The sequence below is a fragment of the Hevea brasiliensis genome, chromosome 16 (genome assembly GCF_030052815.1).
Source record: "Hevea brasiliensis isolate MT/VB/25A 57/8 chromosome 16, ASM3005281v1, whole genome shotgun sequence".
Taxonomy (NCBI): Eukaryota; Viridiplantae; Streptophyta; class Magnoliopsida; order Malpighiales; family Euphorbiaceae; genus Hevea; species Hevea brasiliensis.
In genome coordinates this window covers 64717406-64734366 of record NC_079508.1, presented here as the reverse complement: position 1 = coordinate 64734366, position 16961 = coordinate 64717406, and the positions used below count along the sequence as shown (strand labels likewise).

General features: G+C 34.5%; 2 protein-coding genes across 3 annotated transcripts; both read right to left on the bottom strand.

Annotated features, from left to right (window-relative positions):
* Positions 1-42: 42 nt before the first annotated feature.
* Positions 43-2954, bottom strand: LOC110658920 (NAC domain-containing protein 74-like). The gene is made up of 4 exons (XM_058138466.1): positions 2780-2954; positions 1898-2166; positions 1297-1515; positions 43-132 (listed from the first exon to the last, which is right to left on the bottom strand). The coding sequence occupies exons 1-4, from the start codon at positions 2952-2954 to the stop codon at positions 43-45; spliced, it is 753 nt and encodes a 250-aa protein (XP_057994449.1).
* A 10327-nt stretch (positions 2955-13281) lies between these two features.
* Positions 13282-15860, bottom strand: LOC110658906 (F-box protein At5g39250). Of its 2 annotated transcripts, none has more exons than XM_021816693.2 (2): positions 15693-15860; positions 13282-14469 (listed from the first exon to the last, which is right to left on the bottom strand). In XM_021816693.2, exon 2 carries the CDS (start codon positions 14382-14384, stop codon positions 13635-13637), a length of 750 nt encoding a protein of 249 aa, XP_021672385.2. In that variant the 5' UTR covers positions 14385-14469; positions 15693-15860; the 3' UTR covers positions 13282-13634. The 2 variants fall into 2 exon arrangements, with proteins under 2 accessions (XP_021672385.2, XP_021672386.2); XM_021816694.2 differs by having other exon boundaries at positions 15620-15776.
* Between the last annotated feature and the right edge of the window lie 1101 nt (positions 15861-16961).

Genomic DNA, 16961 nt, shown 5'->3' with positions numbered 1-16961 from the left:
ACAATCATTATTCAGTCACTATTGTAGTTGTCATCACTATTCCTACTCTGTCACCACTACTACCCTCACCACAACAACAACCACCACCACCACCACCATCTTGTTATCACTATCGTTATTACTATCATATGACTACCATTATCATTACTTAGTTATTATCATATTTGCCACCACCTGGGTACTATAATTACCACTACTTCATATTTTCACCACAAACTACTATCTAATTACTGGTATCGCTACAACCATTATCATCACCATTTAGTCACTATTATTATTCAACTACTAATCATTGTAACTATTATCACTTATTATTAACATTATAAATAAATTAAATATTAAAATAAAAATTATCATTACATTACGCTATTTATATTTTTATTTTATAATAAAAAAATATAATAACAATTGCATCATATTATATTAAAATTTTAATTATATTACATAACTGATTATATTATATAATTTATTATATTACATTACACTATATCATACCAAATGTGAACTTATATATTTGCTAACTTTTTAGAGTGTAGATAATTTAACTCAATAATATTATATTATTTTTTTAAACAAGATATTAAATTTCAATTTCAATCAAAATTAAACTAAAATAAATCATATTTCTCTTAAAAATTATTGAATTAATTACACTCTCACGTGTGTAGAGGGACTCATGATTATTAATTATATATATATATATATATATATATATATATATATATATATATATATATATATATATATATGTATTTTATACTATATTGCATGCTCATGCATGTTCTAGATATCATATCACTTCAGGTAAAAATATTGTATTTTATCAAAAAATTTCAATTGAGATGGAACTAAAGCCATTACTAAACAACTAATCCTCAAACATTATTAAAAATAAAGATTAAGAAGTGATAAAATGATATGACAGAACATGCAACACTACTCTTATGAAAATAAATAAATAAATAAATAAATAAATAAAAGTAAATGATTTTATTAGATATTTCCTTTAAGACTTTCATTATATTAAAATATTAGCCGAACTATACAATGAGGGTAATTCTCCTTGTAATAAGCTACGTTAGCGATGGAAGATAAAGCTATCCCATTTCTTAAATCCCTTTAATTGTCTGAACAAACCAATTAAAAAATGAACCAATGAATTGTAAAATTTTATTTATGGGAAATCTATTGTGGAGCTTGCTCAAAATAAAATTTTCCTCTCAATTTTCCTCGCCGTCACAGGGTATCATTCTTTTTTTTTTTTTTTTTTTTTTTTATATCATCTCCTGAATTCACTTCGGATTCCTCTAAATTCTCCTTATCATTTCCTGAGGACTTTGACCCTTCACCTTTCACTTGTGATAGCACGGTATCACTCTGATTGTGCTCATCCCCATCACTGAGATTGTTCTCATCTTCTGAGGAGTTGGGCTCGGGCTCTTCGATTATCACTTCATCAGCTGACGGGATATAAACTTGTTTATGAACAATTTTGCAGACAACAAATTTTGAAATCTGTAAATTAAAAACAAAATATTCAGAACAACAAGTACAATGTAATCATATATATAAATCAAATTTGTTAGATGGAGAGGCCCCAAACAACATATAAATTAATGAAAAGCAGATGTGTGTCATTAATGTCTAAGTCCCCTGCTCACTTAGCCACAAACTTTTCAGCTCCAAAATGGAGTTTTGCAAAGCTATATGTTATGGGGTTTGAAGGCTTTAGAGCTTGTGCACCCAAATTCCCCACAATGTCAAACTTGCCCTGTGTATTAGTTGGAGAACCCTTAATGCCATTATATGGAATCACTAAATTTTAGAACTCAAAACAAGTGAAGGCCAAGAATAGTAAGCTCTAAACTCAAACCACAGAGAGTTATTTTGAAGTTACCTTCTCTTTCATAGTATGGTCATCTTCATTAACTTTGATCTTGTCAGGGTTAATTCTATACTCTTGTATACTCCATCGAGATTTTGTACCACAAGGTGGCCTTCCATGGTAGAAGTCCAGTGTCCTTACAAAGCCAATGAGTTCCTTCCCGTCGAAGATGGTCCTACGGGAGGAGAGATAATAATAACCATCGACTGTTAAAATCTTGCCTCTTCTTCTATTGGAATAGAAGTACCAATATTCATTCGGCTGTCCATACTTAAATTCACCTGAACAAAATTTTACACATCCAAATTTGAATTACTACCATATTTTAACTTGATTGCAAAGACACGGGAATCATAAACAACATAAACCAACATTTTCAAACTGATCTGGAACAGGAAAAAAAGATGTTTCTATTTTTAGCAAGAGATACAAAGGAATCCTAAATAGTCTATATCCCAAGTAGCTGCTGAGTGATCAAAAGGTGCAGACAAAGTGGCAATGTCAATGGGAGAGGACCAAAACGAAGGGGCGTAATGGTTCGAAAGTGCCAAAAACGGGAAATTTTGACTAGTGGTGAGACCAAATAAAAAATACTGACGAGGTCTAGATAAGTTTTTCTATTCAAGCTTTATTTTCCATGGATGGGCATTAAGGAGCTATAAGGAATCATAAGATACATTTAAAAAAAGCAAGCAAACTGATTAATTAAGTAGAATTGCTTTAACCAAACAGTGTTTAAAATAGCCTTTAACCAAACAGCATTTAAATTTTTGTTTAAGAAGCTCAAAGACGCCTTTAACCAAGCAGCATTGAAATTAAGAAACATAAATGCCATTGACAATGATTATTGCTAATAATGTAATGAAAAGGAGGAAAGATGAGAAAATAACTTACTCAAAGGAAGATGATATGGGTTGGAAGCATAAACATCAATGGTCGGGACTAAATCAATATGATCGTTGAGACCCAATATCTTTTTCTTCAAATAAAACAGTAACAGCTGAGTATCAGTAGGGCAAAACCTGAACCCACATGGAAGAACACGGCCTTCTTCTTCAACCCAATACATTATCGGGATTATTTATATAAACCCTTCTCGAAGCTAAATTGATAAACTTAAAGTTTGAACTTATCCAAGCAAAATTTGCTTGTTTGGCGTGTCTATATATAGCTTTACATGGAGAATGTGGGAATTGGAAGGAATTAAATATTGGTGGTGGAATCGGAATAGGAATGATGGATTTTCTGGAGCTATACGTCGATGGCAACTCGAACGACTTGATTCTGAATAGGAAGTAACAAATACAATATTATATGAGACAAGTCATTATTGGATAAACCTAATTTATCATCAACTCAACGCACATTATCAACGCACATTATACATCGTGAGATCCTTGTGATGGACCTGATTCATCGTGGGCTCAAAATACAATATTCATATATTTGGGTTTACAAAAATTACACCTAATTAAACTTTTCTCTATTTTAGATATGGATTTAGGTTGCATCAACGTAAAAACAAATAAAATGATAAATTTTTTTAGTTTTATTTTTTTAAAATTATAAATTATATAAATAAAGTCTTATTTTTCTGTTTAGTGAAAGTTTTCAAGTTTAATTATTTTTTAAAAAATAAGTAAAAAAAATTTGGAAAAATAAAATTGGTTTTAATATGTTTTCATGCATGATTGAGTTGGTTCTGGAGTTGCTTCTCATGGTTATTGTCACAGCCCAACCTATGGGCCGGACCAGCACTAGGACCTGGGCCAGCCTAAAGCCCTCGAGGCTCGTAGTAAGCCTAACTATTCACTAATCCAACTCTAAGGCCCATTTGGGCCCAATTTCAAGAAATCAACCGGACAGAGTTCGGCCATAAAATGGACCTTTCAACGAGGAGTTTTTGACTCACCCGACCTGTAAACACAATAAATACTCAATTGTGGAGCTCAGCTCACCCTCCAAATACTCATATCAACATAAAAATAAATGGAACATAAAAATAAATGGGAGCTCAGCTCCCTCATCCAGTCCATCAAACATGCATGTGATAATAATTTTACAAGTCCAAAATAACAATTTATATTACAGACCCAAATCAATTAAATGTTTCTAACATATGCGGAAATTCTAGAAATTTATAGAATTACACAAACATGAATAGATGACCTACGAGAAAGGAAAGCAGGTTAACCTCAAAAATATCCTCCTGTGGCCTGGAAAAATATTGAACAGGAGTGAGCGCTCGACTCAGAGAGTAAAATATCAATTTCAACCATAATCTCTATAACTATCTAAAGCTAATGCATCCTGTAAAGTGAAATGCAACATCAGCAATAAATTCACATCATAGCAGCAAAAAGGTAATTTGGAGCACTCACACACCCAGAATATCAATCATAATATATGGGAGCTGATCTCCTATATAGCTCTCTTAAATCCAACCTGTGCCAGCGAAAAACTCAACTCGGACTTTCACTTAATAACTAAATCGGGGTCCCAGCGAAGAACTCAAGCCGTGTCTACCCCGAAGGACCGGGTCCCAGCGAAGATCTCAAGCCGTGTCTACCCGTCCTATCCATAGTCCACACCACATCACACGCATGCCAACGCAAGCACACTGCTCCAAATTACCACAACAACATCCAATGCACTTTAACAGTTATGAATGCAACATAAAACGTGCCTAGAGTTTAACTACATAGATACATACATATAAGTGATGCATGGGCATGCTGGAACATATAATAATAGTGAAATTATAATTAAAATTAATATTTTACTCACAGACTTGACGGCAATCACTGTGGCGGCTGGGTGGAGGAAGAAGGTTGTCCCAGCTCACCTGACAATACAATTGACTCAATACAAATCAAGAAAAGACCAAATACGTCATAAGTCATACCGAAAATCCGGCAGAGTCTCCCCTATACCTAAGACCTACCCAACCTATAAAAGGGCTCAAAACGCACTTCTATATTCACAATCCATATATTCACAACTCAATCACATCACACAGCCCCTCCTGGAACCATCCAAACAGTCATCCATTACAATATGTAAAATTTCAATTTAGTCCTTATAATTGACTCTTTTTGCAAAAACTACCCAAATGAACTTTAAAAATTCTAAAACTTTTCCCCGCGGTCCTTAGCAATATTACTAGGCTAATGCAAAAAGAATCATAATTTTCTGAGCTACCACAAATATTTTACGGATTTTTAATCTCATTTAAGCACTAGAAAATTATGAAAAAGTAAGGTTCGAGTTTACCTATGCCGATTCCGACTTCGGGGACGCGCTTTGGATGTCTGACAATGGTGGGGTAGCCAAAATCTCGATCCAATTCGGAGACTTTTTCGGTAGCCGGTTTGTCTGGCCGAAATTCACAGACCTGGACAACTGTCGAATTTCCATAAATTGAAGATACCTATACGAAGCCCACAACACGGGGGTTAGTATATAAATTTTACGGAATTTTCTAAGCTCACTAATGCTCGGAAAAACTCTGCGAAGTTCCGTGGGACCCACCGAAAACGGTATCGGAAAAATTTGAAATTTATATCGCCGCGAAACTCCCGACGAGTGGAGCGATCTGGTACTCTCGGTTTTCTCGTGGGGTTCACGGTTTGAGAGAAATCTAGCCCAAAAGTCAAAATAGGCTAAAACTTTCCGGGCAAAAATTAGACAAACCGCTCTATGGATTTCGGCGTTCTTAGTGTCTATGGAAAGATCTCGATGAATATATGGATTTAGACACAAGATCCGGTCCGATTGGTGGCCGGATCGGCCGAATCTGGCGCGCCGCGTGCGCCGCATTGCTTCTCGCGTTTTTCCGGTTCTGTGCAAATGCTTAGTCGGCTGGGACGGTGCGGGCTGGGGTGGCAGGGGAGGTGGCGGCGCGGCAAGGGGAGGAGGGAGGAGAGAGAAAACGGGAGAGAAAGAGAGGAAGAAGGAAACGCGCGCAGGAGAAAAAGAGAAGAAGAAGAAGGAGCCAGTCCGATTCGATCGGTCCGATCCGATCTAGTTCGATTCGGCCGGTTCGATTCAGACTACAAAATTTTGAATTTTTACTCTGCCTTGGGACCAAAAATGAGGCCCAAAAATTTTGAAAAAATTCTAAAAAACTCAGAAAAATTCGTTGACTCTAAATATATTTTTAGTTTTGCCACGTGATCTTTAAATTAATTTTTAAAAATCATCAAAATTTTATATTTTCAGAAAATCAAACCCGATTTTGAAAATCTGAAAAATTTCAAATAATTTCCTAAAATTTAAATAAAATTAAAACATTAATATTTATCTAAAAATAATAAATTTAAAAATTAGGGGTGTTACAGTCATATTATATACAGGGCTGAGGAGCTCATCATGGTCATCAAAGTATTAAGTTGTATAAAGGATGTTGTCCTTTCAAATTCAATATAAAATTTTTAAATTGGATAATATTGCCTATTTTATTTTTTAATTTCTTATTAATATAGTTTAATTTGACTTGTATAATTTGCATGGAATCATTGAATCTTATGTGAGCTATTTTTTTTTTAGATTAATTCAAGCAAAAAGATATAAAGTTGAATTCAAAACAAATCTGAATAAACATTTATACATATCATAGTAGTATTTGGCTGGATGGTATAGAAATTAAATAGAAGGCAATCCCGGCCCTTAATAATGATGTGTAAGGTGTAGTATATTTATTGGACATCGATCCAATGCTTGACAAAAGTTAATTACGCAATTAACTGCTTAATCATGTAAGTAATTGTTGTTAGGAAAAATAATGCAGGGAGCACGCATATCAGTCAATTCATTAAATAATAGAAATTATTCAGCACATGCTTTATTTTTTGTAACGGAAAAGGCTACTGTTGTTGATAAGAGTAAATTTATATGCTCCAAGTTCATAACACAAACATATCCTAATAAAACTTTAAGCCCAAATCGAAAAAACTAAGGCCCAACCACTAGGAACGCTAATCAATCTGAGTGAAAGACAAGAAACTATCGTCCCAACAAGTATAAGTGAACCGTCACTGTCACCGCGGCACAAGGAAATGTTGTGGCCATAGAAGGAGAAAACTCAACCAGCTATCCAAACAGTGTAAATAGCCTCAAGCCTCTTTTTTTTAATTAATTTTTTTGTCTGATTAGACTTGAAGCTAGAATAAGGATTTACAACTCTTTTCAAGATTACTACACATCCCAGACCCAATTAGATACGGAAATTCCAACATAGGCCAGTGTCCATTATTCTTTTCAAGATTATTACTTCCTCAGCCCAATTAGGCACAGACATTGATAAAACAAACAAGGGCCGTATGACACCCATTTTGCGTCTTGTTAAATTGTTATTGCCCATTAGTTTTTTTTTTTTTAACAAAATGGTCATTATCAAAAAAAAGTTTGTTTTTGTTATTTTGATGTTGCAAAGATGAGAACATATACATATATATAAATATACATACCCCGCCGCCGAACAGTATCAACCAACTTCTTTGCAGAAGTTGCATGTACAGCAATGCACTTCAACCAAGAACACATGCCACGCATAAGCAAAACATGATGAATCATATATTTGATATCAAATGCCTCAACATTCCAATTTAGCTAGGAATTGATACCTTGAACCCGTGTTATCAAAGGCGAGCGATGCGAGGCGCTTCTCTGTCGCTTCGACTGCCTGACTAGACTTTGAGGAGGCGACGCCACAGGCCAGAGAGGCGAGAGGCGACGCAGGCGAGAGGCGACGCCTCTTCACAGCAACGGTAAGTTTTTTTTTAATTAAAAAAAAAAACCAAACACTTACTTACCTAATGCTACCACACCACTCTCTCAGCACAGCCGCTTTTCCTCAACCTCACGAAGACAGCAAAGCATCACAGATGCTACTTTACGACGACAAGGACGGATCATCGGGGTTCTTCCTTTCGAGACAGAACAGGTACGCCATTACGCCCTCTCTCTTTTCTTCTTCTTCTTCTTCTTCTTTCGTCGCTGCGATCTCTCTCTCTCATGAGTCACGACTTCTTTTTCTTCTTTCTTTCAAATATCGATCTCTCTCTCACCACGTCTTTTTCTTTTTTTACTTTCTCCCTCTCCACTTTTCTTCTTTCCTAGTAATGTTTTTTATTTTTTTATTTTTTCCCCTCATGTCTCCTTCTTCTTTCAGCAGCGAGCAGTCCCTTTTTATTTTTTTTTTATTTTTTTCCCCTCACGTCTCCTTCTTCTTTCAGCAGTGAGCAGTCCCTTTTTATTTATTTTTATTTTTTTTCCTTCTCCTCCTTATTATTAATTAGTTATTATTAATTATTTGTTTATTTGTTAATTTAATTATTTTATTTTTGATTCTTGTTAATTAATTATTTAAAATTTATGAGTATTGGTAAATTGATTATTTTGCTTTGTATTTTTGTTTAATTAGTTGATTAATTAATATGGGTATTGTTGATTTGTTGGTAATTAGTTTAATTTTTATTTGTTATTCTTGTTAATTTGATTAGTTTTACTTTTTACCTTGTTAATTAGACATTATTTGTTAATTAATTGTTTATTTTATATGGATATTATTAATTTATTGTTAATTTGATTTTTTATCTTCTTATTATTGTTAATTAATTGTTTAATTTATATGGGTATTGTTAATTTGTTATTTAATTAGTTTACCTTTTACTTGTTATTCTTATTAATTAGTTTTAGTTTGATTAATTTTGTTTTTTTCTTGTTAATTAAATATTAGATGTTTATTTTATATGGCTATTATTAATTTATTATTAATTTGAATATTTTCTTTTTGTTCTTGATAAGTAATTGTGTAATTTATATGGACATTATTACTTTGTTGTTAATTAGTTTACTTTTTACTTCTTATTATTGTTAATTAGTTGTTAGATTAATTAGTTTTACTTTTCTCTTGTTAATTAGACATTAGTTGTTAATTAGTTGTTAGATTAATTAGTGTTACTTTTGTCTTGTTAATTAGACAATAGTTGTAAATTAGTTGTTTATTTTATGTGGTATTATTAATTTATTATTAATTTGATTATTTTACTTTTTGTTCTTATTAAATAATTGTTTAATTTATATGGTCATTGTTAATTTGTTGTTAATTAGTTTACTGTTTTACTTTTTACTTATCATTCTTGTTAATTACTTATTTAATTTATATTGGGTATTGTTAATTTGTTGTTAATTTATTTATTTTTTATTCTTATTAATTTTTTTGTTAGATTATAAATGGGTGATAAGAATAATATGTAACACCCCAAGATTTTAATTTTATTATTTATGAGTATTTTTGGTATTTTAATTTTATTCAAATTTTAAGAAATTATTTGAGATTTTTCGGATTTTAAAAATCGGGTTCGATTTTCCGAAAATATAAACTTTGATGATTTTTAAAAATTAATTTAAAGACCACGTGGCAAAACTAAAAATATATTTGGAATCTACAAATTTTTCTGAGTTTTCTGAAATTTTTTCGGAATTTTTGGACCTCGTTTTCGGTCCCGAGGTAGAGTAAAAAAATTCAAAATTTTGTATCTTGAATCGTACAGGCCGAATCGAACCGGACCGGATCGGACCGGTCGAATCGGACCGGCCTTTTCTTTTTCTTCCTTCTTCCTCCAGCGCGCGTCGACCTCTCTCCCTTCTCTCTCTCTTTTCTCTCTCCTCCCTCCTCCCCTTGCCACGCCTCCACCTCCCCTGCCCTCCCACCTCGCCGGCGCCTCACCTAGGTCCTCCCCCACGGCCGGCCGCCGCCTGGAACGCCTGAAAACGGCCTCTGAAGGGACGCGCAGCGCGCGCGCGACGCTTGGACTTCCCGGCCAAAATCCGGCAGATCCGGCCACCAATTGGATCGGGTCTTGTGTCTAAAATCATCTACTCGGCGAGAGCTTTCCATAGACACCAAGAACGCGGAAATCCATCGAGCGGTTTGTCCAATTTTTGCTCGGGAAGTTTTAGCCCATTTCGACTTTTGGGCTAGATTTCTCACAAACCGTGAATCCCACGAGAAAACTGAGAGTACCAGCGCGCTCCACTCGTCGAGAGCTTCGCGGCAACATAAATTTCGAATTTTTCCGACACCGTTTTTTGGTGGGTCCCACGGAACTTCGCAGTATTTTTCCGAACATTTAATGAGCTTAGAAAATTCTAAAAAATTTATGTACTAACCCCCGTGTTATGGGCTTCGTGTAGGTATCCTCAATTCGCAGAAATTCGACAGTTGTCCGGGTCTGTGAATTTCCGGCCAGACAGACCCGTTACAGGAAAAGTCTCCGAATTGGACCGAGATTTTGGCTACCCCATCATTGTCAGACGTCCCGAGCGCGTCTCCGAAGTCGGAATCGGCAAAGGTAAACCCGAATCTTGCTTTTTCGTAATTTTCTAGTGCTTAAATAGGATTAAAAAACCATAAAATATTCGTGGTAGCTTAGAAAATTATGATTCTTTTTGTAATAGCTTAGTAATATTGCTAAGGACCGCGGGGCAAAGTTTAAGAATTTTTAGAGCTTATTTGGACAGTTTTTGCAAAAATGATCAATTATAAGGACTAAATTGAAATTTTACCTATTGTGATGAATGATTGATTTGATGGGCCCAGGAGGGGCTGTGTGATGTGATTGAGTTGTGGATATATGGATTGTGAATATAGAAGTGTGTTTTGAGCCATTTTGCAGGTTGGGTAGGTCCTAGGTATAGGGGAGACTCTGCCGGATTTTCGGCACGACTTAGGACGTATTTGGTCTTTTTCTTTGTTTGTATGGAGTCAAATTTATTAAATGATTGTAATAAAATTGTCAGGTGAGCCGTGACAGCCTTCTTCCTCCGCCCAGCCGCCACAGTGACCGTTGTCAAGTCTGTGAGTAAAATATTAATTTTAATTGTAATTTCGATATTATTATATGTTCAAGCATGCCCATGCATCACTTATATGCATATATTTATGTAGTTAAACTTTAGGCACGATTTATGTTGCATTGATAACTGTTAAAGTGCCATGGATGTTGTTGTGGTAATTTGGAGCAGTGTGCGTGCGTTGGCGTGCGTGTGATGTGGTGTGGACTATGGATAGGACGGGTAGTCACGGCTTGAGTTCTTCGCTGGGACCCGATCCTTCGGGGGGTAGTCACGGCTTGAGTTCTTCGCTGGGACCCCCGATTTGGTTTATTAAGCGAAAGTCCGGCTTGAGTTCTTCGCTGGCACCAGGTTGGATTTAAGGAGTCAGATAGGGATCACCCCATATATTATGATTGATACTACAGGGTGTGTGAGTGCTCCAAAATACCTTTTTGATGTTATGATGTGAAAATGTTGTTGATGTTGCATTTCACTCTACAGGGTGCATTAGTTTTAGATAGTTATAGAGATTATGGTTAAAATTGATATTTTACTCTCTGAGTCGAACGCTCACTCCTGTTCAATATTTTTCCAGGCCACAGGAGGATATTTTTGAGGTTAACCTGCTTTTCTCCCTCGCAGGTCATTTATTTATGTTTATGTAATTTTATAAACTTCTAGAATTTCCGCATGTGCTAGAAATGTTTATTTGATTTGGGTCTGTAAACTAAATTATTATTGTGGACCTGTAAAATTATTATATGCATGTTTGATGGATTGGATGAGGGAGCTGAGCTCCCATTTATTTTTATGCCGATGAGTATGTGGAGGGTGAGCTGAGCTCCCCAATTGATGTTATATTTTGTTTACAGGTCGGGTGAGTCAAAAACTCCCCGTTGAAAGGTCCACTTTATGGCCGGACTCTGTCCGGTTGGTTTCTTGAAATTGAGCCCAAATGGGCCTTAGAGTTGGGTTAATGAACAGTTAGGCTTACTACGGACCTCGGGGGCTTTAGGCTGGCCCAGGTCCTAGTGCCGGTCCGGCCCATAGGTTGGGTCGTGACATAATACATCTGGATCTTCTGCTAGTAGTAGAAGAACGGACCCAGGATGAGCACATGTGATTCAAGTTAGTGAAAATAATACCAATAATCTTCAATGCATGTATTGTATGAAAGTTTATAAATGAGGAATTAATAGAATCAAGCAACATCTTACTGGAGGTTACAAAAATGTAGTTCGGTGTCCAAAATGTCCAGAAGATGTAAGGAATCAAATGCAGGAATTCATCGCTAAAAAAAGAGAGCAAAAATCAATTATGAATATGGAAAGACCACCTGAATTTAATGATGTTGAAGTACCGGGATTAGATGAAAATGAGGAAGAGGAAGAGTTGATGCAAGAAATTGGCAGTGAAAGAAGAAGGCAAGTACTGGAGGTCACAGGTACTAGTGCTTCAAAAAAACCAAAAGTTTTACCACCACAAAGTAGTAGAGGGCCTATTGACTGTTATTTTTCCCTTAGACCTACTGTTATGGGAAAAAATATGAGGCAAACTACCATTGATGAAAATAGTCTAGCTAAAAAGGAGTTAAGGGAGCATGCTTGTGTTGCCATAGCACGATGGATGTATGATGTAGGAATAGCTTTTAATGCTGTGAATTATGATAGCTTTGGGGAAATGATTCGAGTAATTGGAAATTATGGGAGAGAAATGAAACCTCCAAGTTCTCATGAGGTTAGAGTTCGGTTACTTAACAAAGAAGTGCAAATCATAAATGATCTTCTCGAGTCTCATAAAGAAGAATGGGAAAATTATAGATGTACATTGATGTGTGATGGATGGACAAATAGAAAAGGAAGAACCTTGATTAATTTCTTGGCTAGTAGTCCAAAGGGAAGTGTATTTATTAAATCAGTTGATGCAAGTGATGAATCAAAGACAGCGACATTGTTGGTTAGTTTGATTGAGAAAGAATTGATAGAAATTGGTCCCAAAAAAATGATTTAAGTTGTTATAGATAATGCATCAAATAATGTTACGGCAGTTAAAATTTTTATTTAATTTTTTTGTCTGATTAGCCTTGAAGCTAGAATAAGGATTTACAACTCTCTTCAAGATTGCTACACATCCCAGGCCCAATTAGATACAGAAATTCCAACACACGTCAGTATCCATTATTCTTTTCAAGATTGCTGCTTCCCCAGCCCAATAAGGCACAGACATTGATAAAACAAACAAGGGCCGCATGTCACCCATTTTGCGTCTTGTTAAATTGTTATTGCCCATTAGTTTTTTTTTTTTTTTTTTTTTTACAAAATGGTCATTATCAAAAAAAGTTTGTTTTTATTATTTTGATGTTGTAAAGATGAGAACATATACATATATATAATTATATATACCCCGCCGCCGAACACTATCAACCAACTTCTTTGCAGAAGTTGCATGTACAGCAATGCACTTCAGCCAAGAACACATGCCACGCATAAGCAAAACATGATGAATCATATATTTGATATCAAGTGCCTCTAGATTGCAATTTAGCTAGGAATCGATACCTTGAACAATACTTTAATAATCATTGCTGAATTATGCAAAGATATTATCACACTGTTTCAACTAAGTCAACCTACGGATAAGCGCAAGACCCCATGATCACATACCAGATGGGAGATAAGATGTCAAGGGAGCTTCAACGAAAAACAGATGTTCATATGCATTGACCACAACAAAGAAGAAAATATGTACAAACTTTAAAAAAATAATAAAATGACATAACAAAACCAGAATTCCACCGAGGATGAAGGCCTTTGAACTATTCTCCCTGGACAGTCCCCCTTGCATCATGAACCGCAACTTATTGAGCTTAGTTCCTCACCTCTTAGTTTGGTCATCACAGTTCCACACTTCACTTCCAATCAAGCATGTCTAATAGCCACAAAACCTCCTCCCTGGAATTTGCAGCATCACGGAAATCCATTTCAATCCCAAAAACATCAATGACACCCTCATTTCCATCTTCCATGAAGAGCAAAGATATCCATGCTCGGATACCAGGAATAAATGGGTGAACTGGGGAGAAATCAAGGTACTCAAATGCCATAGCCCTGTAGGCAGTCCGATCTATATAATCAAACATAGATCTATTAATGACACGAGCAACTTTGTTGGAATCTTTGCGCCCTACAAGCACTGAAACACTCACAGTCTGGCTCAAAGGAATCTTGACTCTTGGCTCAACAGGTAGAATCATTTTATAATCAGGACCGTCAAGGTGAAATCTAAGTATATCACAAATTCCAGGTGGTGGGACTCTGATTCCAGTCAGCAAAACAGGGCCTGGAACAACTTCCGAGAAGATAAATTTTTCTTCAGTCCAAATATCGATGAAAAAATCTAAATCATCAAAAGAAAGTCTTGGGGGAAGCAGGGTTTGACGATGCTGTCGCTTATTAAATGTTTGATAGAGCTTGAAGTAGGTCACAGTTGGAGGGCTAGGCCTCTTGCAAATTGAAGGCCATCTCTTGGCACATAGGCATTTCCAAAAGTAATCATCTCGGGCTATATCTCTCCACTGTTTGCAAACTGCCATACAAGAAGCAAGGTCTATGCCATCCAGCAAAGGGAAAACAGCCTTCAGCACTTCATCACATGACATTTTTCAGCTAGCAAACAACAATTAAAAGCAGATATGGTCCAGTAATCAATTAGAGCACCTAAATGCAGTCGAATCTGACATGTCCCTGTGAAGGAAATGAGACATAGTTTAGATTCAAAAGCAACTTGGGTAAACACGTTAAATGCGTTTAAATCTAGGCATTTGAACATGAAGAAATTAGAGAACAAAGTGACCTAACCTACACATCATAGGTACTAGAAACAGTTTACACAAGTTGTTCACCGCAACAGGGATGATCAAAATGGGTACTTCAACTTCTTCCGTGAATCAAGATTTCTATCCGTAAAGTAATGGACTCATAAAATAAGCTTTAGTAATTTATTTTTTGCAGTGCTTGTGATGCTCCAAAAGCTAAAAAGTCCACTCCTCAAAATAATACGTATCTCTTTTGCACAAGAGCAATTAGCAATCTAATGAGGTGAATTACATGTATATGACTACATTTGCACTATCCACGCATGCAACTGTACTGCAACCCACTGCTTTCATTATCTTATATCTTTAGTTTTTTCTGCCCCCAAAAAATAAGCGGACACACGTAGTATCTAGTGCTAATATTTCACATTCACAACAAACATTCAACATCAATCCATTAGCAGTTGAAGAAACAGAATAATCAGCTTGGATTATAAGACACCATACTGCTCGTAGTCATAACTAGCACTTTGAAATCACACATGACTACAAATTGCACCAAAGGTTGAAAAAGTAAACTCAAAGCACAAAATAAACTGAATTCATGTACGATAAATTAAAAGTTAACAAAGGGACAATTTTGACTCACTTCAAATGTAAAATGGCTCAACATGCACCATGAGCTGAAGCCATATAATATATAAACAAACTATCATTTGCTCAAATTAGTAACAACAAACACCCCAAAAACCTATGCGAATGTTGACCCACTAATCATATGAAATGGAAATTCAAAGCAGAAACCAAATGAAAATTATCAGGAAAATAAATTGAATCCCAAAATATGTACGATAACATAAATTTGCAGACATGCCCAATCCTGAAAATTTTGCACTTACAAACAAATAAAACAAAAAAAAAGATAAAATTAATCATCCACTGAAAAAGGGCAGACACATGATAGTCATTAAAAGCAAAATATAATCGAATCAATCAAACACATGGATATCACTAACTCATAAATTCCCATTTCATAGATCAATACAAACATCACATGAGATCAAAGAGAGGAGGCAAACCGAGGATCGATACGATAAAAGGAGAAAATGAAGACGGTGAAATTGAGATCGGAGAAGAGATTAAAAAGGGCACCTGAGCTCTTGTGGAAATGATAAAGCCCCAAGTTGTTGAAGCCAGAGAAAGGTCTTCGCTTTGGGTCTAAGGTAGAAAGAGAGAGAGAGAGAGAGAGGGAGAGATCTGAAAAGTGAAAAGTCAGGCTTACGATAATGAACCCGTCATTACAGCCTTTTATTCTACGATTGATTAGTTGGACCAAGTGCTGATTTGATTCTTTTCTTTTTCTCTTTTTCTTTTACCCTCTTCAACTTTTCATTTATACAAGAAAACCCCTCAAGTTTTTTTTTAAACTATAATTTAGTCTCTAAACTTTAATTAAATCACAACTTAATCTTTATAATTTCAAAATTAAATAATTTAATCTCACAAGTTAATTTTCACTTTAAAATTTTAGTAAATTTATCATTAATTTTAATAAAAATATTAAAATACCCTTAATTTTATTTTTAATTTAAAAATAATTTAATCTTAAAATTAATTTTATAGACAATTTTAGTCTTTGAGATTTATTGAAACTTATAACTTAATCCCTATAATTTTTAAACAAAGTAATTTAGTCATTGACATTTTAATAAATCAACAAGTTAGTTCATTTCCATTAATTTCTCATTAAATTTAATAAAAATATCAAAATACTTTTAATTTAAAAAAAAATTAATATGTGATGTTTAATTTTATTAACAATTTACGATCGGATTCTATTTTATTTTTCATATATATAACAATATAATATAATATAATATAATATTGTAAATTGGTATATATATATATATATATATATATAATTATTCATATATTATTAAAATCATAATTATTTGTAAAATTATAAGGTTGATTTTTAAATGGTTACAAAGTTCAAGAATTGATATGTAAAATATATGGATATTTTGTAATTAATTAAAAATTTTAAGGATATTAAAGTAATTAATTTATATTTTTAATAATAATAATTTAAATTTAAATTTTTTTAATTTAGTGAGATCATGTTCAAAGGGATTATATTATAATTTATCATTTTTAAGTAATTATTTAATATTTTTTTGTTAAAGTTAATTTGGGCCTTAAGATTTGGGCTTAGACCATGGGTTGATAGGTTAAAGATCATCTGGCCATCATTTACGAACTTTGGGTTCGTTAATTTGGCCCTTGGGATTTGGGCTCGGACAATAGGCCTTAGGATTTCATTAAACGTCTTCTCAGGAGAGAAGTTATACCTGAAGAAAAAGAAATTTAATCTGAATGGTATTGTGAAAGGGAAGATTATGAGAAAGGAGGAAAGAGTCA

Excerpts from the sequence above, each read along its gene's own strand:
- LOC110658920 (XM_058138466.1), bottom strand. The coding sequence starts at position 2,954 with ATGTATTGGGTTGAAGAAGAAGGCCGTGTTCTTCCATGTGGGTTCAGG. Across the intron at positions 2,167-2,779 it reads CCCATATCATCTTCCTTTGA|GTGAATTTAAGTATGGACAG; the intron begins GTAAGTTATTTT and ends AATTTTGTTCAG. Across the intron at positions 133-1,296 it reads AGAATTTAGAGGAATCCGAA|TCATATGATAGTAATAACGA; the intron begins GTGAATTCAGGA and ends TGATAATGGTAG.
- LOC110658906 (XM_021816693.2), bottom strand. The coding sequence starts at position 14,384 with ATGTCATGTGATGAAGTGCTGAAGGCTGTTTTCCCTTTGCTGGATGGC.